General features: G+C 37.3%; 1 protein-coding gene across 9 annotated transcripts in view; it reads left to right on the forward strand.

Annotated features, from left to right (window-relative positions):
- Nucleotides 1-8,679, forward strand: part of ELAVL2 (ELAV like RNA binding protein 2) — a 168,805-nt gene extending 160,126 nt beyond the window's left edge. For 7 of the 9 annotated variants that reach the window (XM_059142846.1, XM_059142844.1, XM_059142848.1 and 4 more), the window contains 2 exons: nucleotides 5,521-5,559; nucleotides 6,178-8,679. In XM_059142846.1, coding sequence (XP_058998829.1) covers nucleotides 5,521-5,559; nucleotides 6,178-6,508 — 370 coding nt within the window. In that variant the 3' untranslated portion in view covers nucleotides 6,509-8,679. The remainder of the gene's footprint in view (nucleotides 1-5,520; nucleotides 5,560-6,177) is intronic. The other 2 variants (XM_059142847.1, XM_059142849.1) reach the window with 1 other exon arrangement.
- Nucleotides 8,680-10,668: the final 1,989 nt, after the last annotated feature.

Here is a 10,668-nt window from a genome sequence, read left to right on the forward strand (position 1 = left end):
TCCTTAAACCTCTGTGTGGATAATAAGTAATGAACTAGTCTTTGAACTAAGTGAAGGTGCTTGGTCTAAACGCAGTGTTGGAAGAAATTGGGAGCCTTTATTCCTAGAATTAAGGTTAACCTGGTATATGTTTGGTTGCTTTTAATACTTTAAAAACTTGGTGTTATTACTTATATCTTTGTCCCTCTTCTGTTGAATTAAGGTTGAATCTACTTTCTCTTCACAAAGACTATTGAATTAAAGGACTTGCTTCTTATGTTGGTATTTTGCTCTTCTCTCACTCAGATCTAGATCATTGCAGGAATATTTTGTCCCTGACATCTGTGTCCTAAGGCCTTTACTTTGGCACTTTCCAGTAGACAGTGCATTTCTCACTCTACTTTTTATGTCATCATAGTACCCTGGGAGTTCAAGGAGACTGGAGAATACAAGTTCTAAGTATTATAATAATAGCCAAGGATTTCTTTCTTTCTTTCTTTAAGAGAGAGAGAGAGAGAGATCACAAGTAGGCAGAGCGGCAGACACAGAGGGGGTGGGAAGCAAGCTCCCTGCTGAGCAGGGAGCCCAATGTGGGGCTCAATCCCAAGACCCTGGGATCAGACCCGAGTTGAAGGCAGAGGCTTTAACCCACTGAGCCACCCAGGCGCCCCTCAAGGATATTTTTAATACTCATGAAATGCACCATATCTTTTTTTTTTTTTTTAAGAATTTTTATTTATTTATTTGACAGACAGAGATCACAAGTAGGCAGAAAGGCAGTCAGAGAAAGGAAGGGAAGCAGGCCCCCCGCTGAGGAGAGAGCCCGACGCGGGGCTCAATCCCAGGACCCCAAGATCATGACCTGAACCGAAGGCAGCGGCTTAACCCACTGAGCCACCCAGGCGCCCCTGCACCATATCTTTTGAAGTCAGAAAAATGTAAAACCCATTCAATAAGGGTTAAGTTTAAAAGTGGGCTTCTGAAGTTTATGGCTCAGTCAACCCATAGGTAGGAATAGAGAATTATTTTAACATGAGCACTGCAGATCTAATATGTTTATTTAATTGACTACAGTTTTAAAAATAAAACCATCTTTATTTATTGGGATGGATAGTATAATTCAAGCCCCTTAAGTATATGTTTTAGGACATGGTGTCAGAATTAAGCTTTTGGCCAAATTTTTCATCTCTCTTCTTGTGGAGCAGGTTTGATTTTATTGAACGTGATCTAGTCTAATGGCCTGTGTGCCTGCTTCTGTAAGCCTTTATGCATTTTTAAAGCAGCCTTTTAAATCCATGCTTCTGTTGCATTGAAGGCATGTGCTGGTTGCTACTCTTATAATTTCCTTTTGGAAGAAACCGATATCAGTCCTCCTGAGTAATTTTTTTTTTCTTAGAGGATAGATGACACCATCTAATAGGATAAGGGGTAAGTTGATGATCTTGTGGTTAACTTCAAAGCATATCTTGGCCTGTGCTTTGGAGAGGTTTTGAGAACCATTATTTGTAGAGTTCAGAGTTGCACTTTATTACCCATTAGTAATCTCTCTTTATATTTTTATTTCTGACCTCACATTTCCCTTTCTACTTGCATGTGGGTCTCCCCATAGTCTGTTGGCTAAATTTCTTAGAAATTAAGTATTTTCTTTTTGTAACTTCTAACTTTGAAATGAGAATGCTCTACCTAATATTCAAAATAGTGCCATCTGAGTTGTATTCCTGTTGAGAGGAAAATGTTTATACCTGTATCCCCAGTATATCATTATTTAAAAAAAAATTTATTTATTTATTTGACAGACAGAGACCACAAGTAGGCAGAGAGGCAGGCAGAGAGAGAGGGGGAAGCAGACTCCCTGGGGAGCCCGATGCCGGCCTTGATCCCAAGACCCTGAGATGGTGACCTGAGCCGAAGGCAGAGGCTTTAATCCACTGAGCCACCCAGGTGCCACCCCCCGCCCAGTATATCATTTTTTCATAAATTATATGAACATGGGCTTTGTGCTGTTATATTCATGAACTCTTAAACCCTAATCAAACATAGAAAATATATATAAAGATGGAAGAAACAATATTTTAAATATCTTGTTTATTATCATGCTGACTGACTTCATTTATCCAGTATCTTAATAAATTCTATATCTTTAAGGCAAGATTTGTGAAAGTATCTTAGTAATTTTGAACTACATGTTGGATTATCTTGTGTCTAACCTCATCACAGCCTTTATACTAGGAAGAGGAGAAATAATCAGAAATAGTCACTCTCTCTGTTTCTGTTGACTTGGACTGCTTTTACTGGTATCATCCTGACTCTGATGATGATGATTTCTGTAGAAATCATTGTGAAGCTACCTCTTCTTGGAGGCTTTATTTTTTAATTAAAGCTAGGCTTCCCTATCTAATCCTCCAGATCCACTTAATGTGCTATTTGTAAAGTGGATTATATCCAAGCTACAGAACAGGGGAAGAGTGCCACCTCCCTTGAGGACTGCTCAGTCTTCCCTCAGGAAAGGAAGCAATGCGTGGGAACTGATTGAGGGTACTTGTTGCTGAGTGAGGGTACTGGTTGCGGTGCAGCCATTAAATTTGAATGAAGAATACTTCTAAAGTTGAAAGTATCTTTTGAATGGGCTCTCTTCTTCCACACTGTAGTATGTCATCATTCACAGCCCCCTGGATCATTCTGGACACTACTGACTTAGTCTCCATTAACTATTGGCTTCTGTTTTTAAATGACCACATATAAAAGATGGCTGTCCTTGAGCTCTGGACACCCCCAACAACAATATATAGTTCTGGAGAGTAATAATGGTCCTATGTCTGAGCGAACTGTAAACTAGGCAGTTAAAAGAGAAGATGCTTAGTTTACGGTTTTCCAGCTGCTACGAGATTTAGGGTGCATAGTGTCCACGTGGAGCACCCTTTGCTTAGGAGGCTCACTGAGAGGGTCCTCAGAGATCCTAGTGTAAAAGTCTAAGGCCTCCTGCCTGGAAGGTCCTTGGATGGAGAATGGGGAAAGAGATGTCTCTCCCTAACATGTGTAATCCACTTCTGGAGCAGTTTTGGTTTCCAACCTGTCTAATACTTGCTTAGGAGATTCTATCCACGGGCTTTCGGTTGGTATAGTAAGCTGATTGTTGGTGGCAAAGTGTGACACTCCTAACCTGGGCAGAGGTGGTGTAACTGTTTTGAGTGAATCGATAAGGTGTCTCTGCATCCGGGCCCTTCAGCACTTTGAAAGGAGACTTCAGTTGCCATTCTACTCTATAGGTATCATATGCCAAATGCATTCTTTATCATTCCTGTCACTGTATGAAATTTTCTGTATGACATTACTTGATGGTTGGTGATACTAAGTTGTATGCATCTTTATTCTGGTGTTTGTGGCTTTTCTTTTGGTGTATAAAGCCTTGATGTCTTTGACTTACTGCCTCTGCAGAAAACCAAGCCCTCCCACCTGTGTACTTTTTCCACACACGTGCTTTCTCCTTGCATATGCAAACAGGCTCAGCAGGCCAGCCCTCCTGATACTTTTCATTCTGGATTAAGTAGTTAAGGATAGTATTTGTAACCTTATTGCTTTATTTGTCAGCAGATAGTTACTTTAAACCTGCAGTGATCCAGGTGTATGCTTTATGCTTAGTGGCACAGTGGGGAATGAACATGTCCCTGCTCTGAGAAGGTGTTGGGACAAGACAACAGACATACACACAGATGAGGATCCTTTGTCATTGTGATTTGTTCTGTTTCCTTACACCTTGCATTGCATCAGCTCAGTTATTTCTTTCCATTTTTACAAAACACACAAAATACCTAGAGGTGGTTGTGGACAGGAATGTGTGAAGATTCCTTTTCCAATTCTAAAACACCAGAAAGAAATGGTTTTTTGGCTTTTATAAAACTAGAAGCAATTGCTTTCTTATGTGTTCCCTAGTCTCATTTGAGGCCACAGGTTAGACAACAACATTGAGGCATTTTTCAGACTTACCTTTTCATAGGTGTTAAAGAACAAAACTGTTCCCCCTGCCTCAGGGTCTCACTTGGAGAGTGTTGAACATCGTGGCAGTTGAAGGTGGTTCTGTGTACCATAAGCTGTGCCCACCTCCTCTAAATACGGGTAATTAATTGGTATACATTATGGAAATTTGGGACATCACAATGGTCTCTAAGCAAAAAGAAGCAAATATTATAAAATCAACTTAATTTTTGAAATAGGGAAAGGATGAAGAGTTTTATAGAGTACCTACCTACCCCCAACTACTTTGTTTTAAAAATTTTAAGGGAGGTTCAGGGTCGTTGGTTGGTTTCTACCTGACTTAGACTTTGCGTAGAGCTACATTTTCTGTAGTGTAGTCAAAAATAAGCATCAGTCTCAGAATCTGAACTCTGCCCTGTTGCTCACTGAAGCAATGAGTCTGTTGTCTTTTTCTGCACCTTATTTGAGCACAAGGAGAAATGGCAGATTGAGCTGATAGTCTGTAAGGTTTTTTCTACCTGTAACACACCATTTTGTAAGAAATGAAAGTCTTTCCGAGTTGAGAGGTTGAAGGGAAATTTATGGAATATTGGTGTCACTATTTATTAGCCCTCTGGTCTTTGGCAAGTCACTTAATCAGTGTGCCTGGTATACACAGGAGTCAATGGAGTTATAAAACTTAATGTTAAAAAACAGAATTCCGCTGAGTAAATTTGAACATCAAATTGGTTTATTCTACAATTCATGAATCAGGCAGCATTTTAGCTAGCAAATAGGAGCTCCAAGAAGCTGTACAAAATGGAAGGCTTTTATAGGCAGAAGGGAGCAGGAAAAGGGACATTTCTAACAAAGAGTGGATTGTTTCAGGCAAGGTCACCTTCCTTTGGGAGAAGGGTGGGAGTCGTTTCAGGCAAAGTACATCACTAGAGCTGACCAGGTAATTCCAGCTTGACTGGTTAAAGTTTGTGTTCTTGAACCTACTATTAGATTAGATATTAAGTCTTGGTTTGCTGACATGGGGCTCAGCACAGGTGACTCCATTTGAGGCCTGTTTTCTTCTTCTTTTTTTAAACAGTAGTATAAATTACCCATAAGTGCACATGGAGAACTTAGAATTTACCTGGTAATAGGTGAGAACCCAAAGATGAACTGCTGCAGCACAGCACAGGTGACTCCATTTGAGGCCTGTTTTCTTCTTCTTCTTCTTTTTTTAAACAGTAGTATAAATTACCCATAAGTGCACATGGAGAACTTAGAATTTACCTGGTAATAGGTGAGAACCCAAAGATGAACTGCCGCAGAGCCTCCATGTTTCCTCTCTGAATGACCACCTACCTTACACCTGCATGGCTCTGGTCACTGTAGGGATAAACCATCCATCGGAAGAGCTAGTGTCTTGGGGCAGTGGGTACCCACTGTCCCAGGAATGTGAAAAGACGTAAAGTTTTGAGACTTCACATAGAATTAACATACAAATATCCCCTTGGAAGATGGCTGTAACAAATCCAGCTTTCAAAACATCAAGGGGGAAAATTAAAAACTGAAGTTTGCTAAATGTATGTTTTGCAGGTTGGACAATCTGCTCAATATGGCTTATGGAGTAAAGAGGTAATGATAGAGGTTCATGATACTCATAATCCCTTCCCATAATTGATTAGTTTCTTTGATTTTGGCAGTGACACCCTTCATGAGTTTGTGTTCAGTTTTCTTTTGCATGTACAACCTAATGAAAAGTTGCTTTCTGAAGCACGGTTGATTTGAGTATTTGTATACCACTGGATGCCACCTGGTCTTTAAAAATCCCATTATTTGTTTTATATTGCATTGCGACGCTATAGCATGTGTGTGTATGTGTTGGTACCCCCTCCCTCCAATCCTGCTTAATTCATGAAGCCACTTCTAAATATATTTTAAATATATTTCTTTGCTCTTGTGGGTCATATTGTTCAGTACAGCATATAATGGCCATTTCATAATTTATTAATATCTTGTCAATATAGCATGTCACCGCAAGCCACACACACAAACCTTGGTTGAAACATCAGATAGTTGTATATATCTGTTGGAGGGGAGGGGGTTACTGCAACTCTTGGGCTGGGAGGGGAAAAAAATACGTCCATTGCTGTAACCAACCTCTGTTTCTATTTGTGTGTGTGTGTGTGTGTTGTGTGGTGTGTGGTGTGTATGTGTGTGTGTGTGTGCGTGTGTGTTTCCTATTTTGTTTAGTAGGTTTTCTCCAATGACCATTGATGGAATGACCAGTTTGGCTGGAATTAATATCCCTGGGCACCCAGGAACAGGGTGGTGTATTTTTGTGTACAACCTGGCTCCTGACGCAGATGAGAGTATCCTGTGGCAAATGTTTGGGCCTTTTGGAGCTGTCACCAACGTGAAGGTCATCCGTGACTTTAACACCAATAAATGCAAAGGTTTTGGATTTGTGACTATGACAAACTATGATGAGGCTGCCATGGCCATAGCTAGCCTCAATGGATACCGTCTGGGAGACAGAGTACTGCAGGTCTCCTTTAAGACAAACAAAACGCACAAAGCCTAATGAGCTCTTGTCCTCAGTCCATTTATATATGAAAACTATACAACAAAGGCAAGTTAAGAGAAACTTTATACATTAGTAAATGTCTTTGTAAGTCAGTGTTGAGATGGGGATAAAACGACTACTTAGCATCCTAAGAAATATGTGAGATTTTTTATTGCTAGTATTTGAATTAAAACTTCTTAAATATCTTTTATGTTTGAATATGGACAAGAGGTACAGGGTTTTTACCTGTCACATTGCATTCTATTGCCTTCTTTGAAGAAGGTGGACCTTTTAAAGTGTTTCAGCTAAGGGAAGACATTTCTTTTCTTTTTACATAACTGCCTTGAACCTGTGAGTAAATATTGAGGCTTTGTGTTGTAATTCTTTAGTTGGTTGTGTCTTTTTTTCCCCCTTTTCTTTCTTTTTCCAATTAGCTTTGTGTTTGGTTTACATTTAAAGCATTGCTGTTATGTCTAAGAAAAGTATTTTGAAGTTTACATTTTTATTTATGAAGTTAAAAACAGTATTTATTTTGTAATTATGATTTGGGTTGGGGAAGGGGGGGGCTACATTATAAACGCTTATTGTAAGAATACTGGAGAACTTTTCGTAAAGCAGTACCTTGCCAAAGAGATAAGAGCCTCTTTGATGTGGGTTTAAAAAAAGCATCTATTTTTATAAAAAAGAAAATTTGGAGAAACTTTTTACTGGTCCTGGAACAAATATTTTGACTTGAATACTTTGAGAAATCTCTTCATATGACACCTAGTGAGCTTTTAAAATTTACCAGGAAATTTGCAGCGGTTGGAAAATTTAGAAAGATTTATGATGTAGAAAATACTACTTTTGAGATCTTTGTATGAAAGGAGTAGAATCAATGGGAGAAACACTGCTGGTTTCGTTTTTGTAATCACCAGTGGAGCGTCTGATCATCCTGGTTATTATGTGATAGATGGCTCACATTGATTTGTGATTTTGAAACAAATAAAAAAAAATTTACAAAAGAATATATAAGAGCAGGCAAGAAATTTAAATTACCAAGAGATGGGGGAAAAAAAAATCTGTTCTTCCTAAAGAAATCCCTTCAGATAGAGCTCATGGTGTTTAGTGATGTACTTGCAGTATTGTTTGAAGAATTGTTTTGTCTTAAGGAAAAAAGATGTTGCACATGATTTGTACTGCAGCAAATCGGCAAAAGTGATCTGAGTTGGATATATTTGAAGGTATTTTGAAAGTTACGTTCAAGGCTAACACCTGAGCTTTGTGTAATGTAAATAAGACCTTGTGTTTATGAACCTTTCAGCTAATTTGATTTTTTTTTTTCCCTTACATGCCAAGTGATGTTCAGGTTTTGAATGTTTTTGTATCAGTTTTTTCCTTTGTAAATGGCATTAACATTGTTACTTGAGGTCTTGCTTAATCACTTTTGTTGTCCTGAGGACTTGAATTTACAGTGCATCAGATTTGTTGCTAATTTTGTCTGTAGATAGTCTAGCTTCAGCTGTTTATGGTGATGCTACATTTTCGTTTATAAATATGTTTGTGGTAAAAAAAAATGAGTATAACCATAGGTTTTGAACAAATTTCCTTACATTTTTCATACAAAAATCATAAATATCTGTATGCTACTGAAATTTAACTTTGTATGATGCTTAAACCACTATTTGGGGAAATAATAAAATAAGTCTTTACCATGTATGAAAGAAATTTTAAAAAATACAAAATATTTTCTGATTAGCATCTAGCTTATAATAAATTTTCAAAAAAGCTGAAGGCAAAAATGCCTTCATCAGGATGCACTGAGAACTATATAGTTACGTCCTGCTTTTTGTATAAACTGAGATGCTCACATGCTTCCCCTTAGAACAGGCAATGTGCTATGCATAACATAGTTGTACATTATCTTTGCGGTTGCGTTGAGTTTTATTTTTTATTATTTAAAATTGTAGTTATAAAATTTTTCAGTATAGTACAGTACATATACTGTGAGGCGCGTGCTAAAGTGAATAAGCGAGTTTTCATGCTGACCCACTCAATGCTATTCAGAAATCAATTGGCTTAGCACTTTCTCATATCCTTAGGTGCATTTAGATTGTCAGAGTTAACCTTCTGCGTTTAAAAAAAAAAAAAAGTAAAAAACAAAATACATGTATATACTTAAAAAAAATAAGGTTTCCCTCCTGGGAAAACAGCAGCTACATGCTTCTTTCCTATACTACTGTAGCAAACCAAGGCATTGATGAGAGGGCATGCAAATTGTGCTTCACTTTACAGTGTTTATCAGAGCACTTAATAAAATGTAAGGCTGGTATTTATTTGAAGTTGTACAGTATGACTTAATTCACATCTGTTGGAATAGAAAATATATTCTGTTGAGTATTTAAGAGGCTGTACATGTTTTCTTTTGTGTTTGGATTCTTTGTACTTTTTCATGTTCAGTACATCAATAAACAAAGTTGAAGGGAAAGAACAGTGTGGTGAGTAGGTCTTTATACGCATTTTGGGGGCTCGTGTGCTCAGGCTTATAAACTTACCCTCTTGAGTTAAGAGGTTCTCTCAGAGCTTTAGTTGAACGCTGTGTTATCTAAAGTAAGAATTCCAGAAGCATGTTAATTGAAGTAGGATGTGCAAAAAAAAATTTTTTTGAATGACATTTCTGATAGTTAGCTTTCAAATATTACTTAATGAGTAATTTTTATAGGAATACATGCTTTCATCTGCTAGTTGTAAAGTTTGGGTAATTGAATGCTGACATCATTCTGTTTCTCTCATTTAATAATCACCAACTTTTTTTTTTTTTTTAAACAAATGAGAATTGTCCTCACACATTTACTTGAGCTAAAGAAAAACCAGAGAAGGAAGATAATTTACTCTGCTTCTGACAGCAAGGTTTAATTCACCCGTGGGATTAACTGCTGGTGTGTGAGATTTATTTTTGTTGCCCAAGTGCCAGATTGTGAAGCGACTCTTCTCTGAATTCAGAAACTCCCGTTTTCATTCGGTTAACGCTGATGTGGGTAGCACAGGTCCACGTCAGGAACTGGGCCAAATCTGTGTTGCGTATACCTGTTCAGTTCTCATTACACATCCTTACTAGGTCTGTGGAGGAAGAAAAATACTTCTTGCTGATCTTTTATGGAAGATTCTACTTCTGTAGAACTTAAGAAAATTTGATACACTAATGAAGTACTTCTTTTTTCGTATAAAGTGTGCTAAATGGCTTGTTAAAATTTGATCATATCTGTAAGTTGTTTTTTTTTTTTTTTTTTTTTGTAAAAAGCCATTCTAAAGTAATTGTCCTGAATTCACTACTTAGTAGTCAAGAGCATAGCTGAGTGACAAGACAATTCCTTTTCTTCTAACATGCAATTAATCTCAAATCTCCATACCTGCTTCTTTATTATATGAATTTAATACTCTGATTTTGTGATATCAGAACATTCCCCCCCCCCCCCCTTACCTCTAGATTCTTGCATGCTTGAAACCAGTATTTTGACTGGTTTGCATGTCAGCAGTTCTTTTATATTTGAGCACATAGTGGAGAAATTCTCAGGAAAGAAGGTTGGTGAGACTACTGGTATACTTCAGAGATTTTTTTCACCCTTAGAATCCTTTCTCTCCTCAGGGAGAGATAATGCAAATAATGCAAATAATCCTAGAGTATTGCAGTTCTGTGTTAGGGTTGCCAACATAAATTTTTAAATCTTAATATCATTTTACATTATTTAAATCTGGTCTGAGTAAAAGTGTTAGCAATTTAGCCTTTTTGTTTAAAAAAAAAAAAAGACTAAGAATCCTACCCTTACTTTATGAGAAGTTCAAAAATGTAGTGAAAGCTTATAACATTCTTTTCAGAGGGTTACCTAGAAATAAAGAAATGCATATATTTTAACAGTTTATGTTGAAGTTTTAATATACTTCCGGAAGTGTATGCATATATATTTTTTTTATCAGAAGATACATATAAGAGGCATTGGTTTTGATCCTTTGTATCTGTTACCATATCAGAACCTCAAACAGAAGTATTACCCAAATCGTAACAATTATTGTTTGAAGAACATTTATAACTTCATTCATCGCAGGGAATGGCTCGTGTTTCTCTACTATTCTTAGTATTCTTTCTGAAAATTTCCAGAAATAGGCTCAATTTCCTTTAAGTTGAAAGAATTAAAACATCT

Source organism: Mustela lutreola, chromosome 12 (assembly GCF_030435805.1).
Source record: "Mustela lutreola isolate mMusLut2 chromosome 12, mMusLut2.pri, whole genome shotgun sequence".
In the NCBI taxonomy this organism is placed as follows: domain Eukaryota; kingdom Metazoa; phylum Chordata; class Mammalia; order Carnivora; family Mustelidae; genus Mustela; species Mustela lutreola.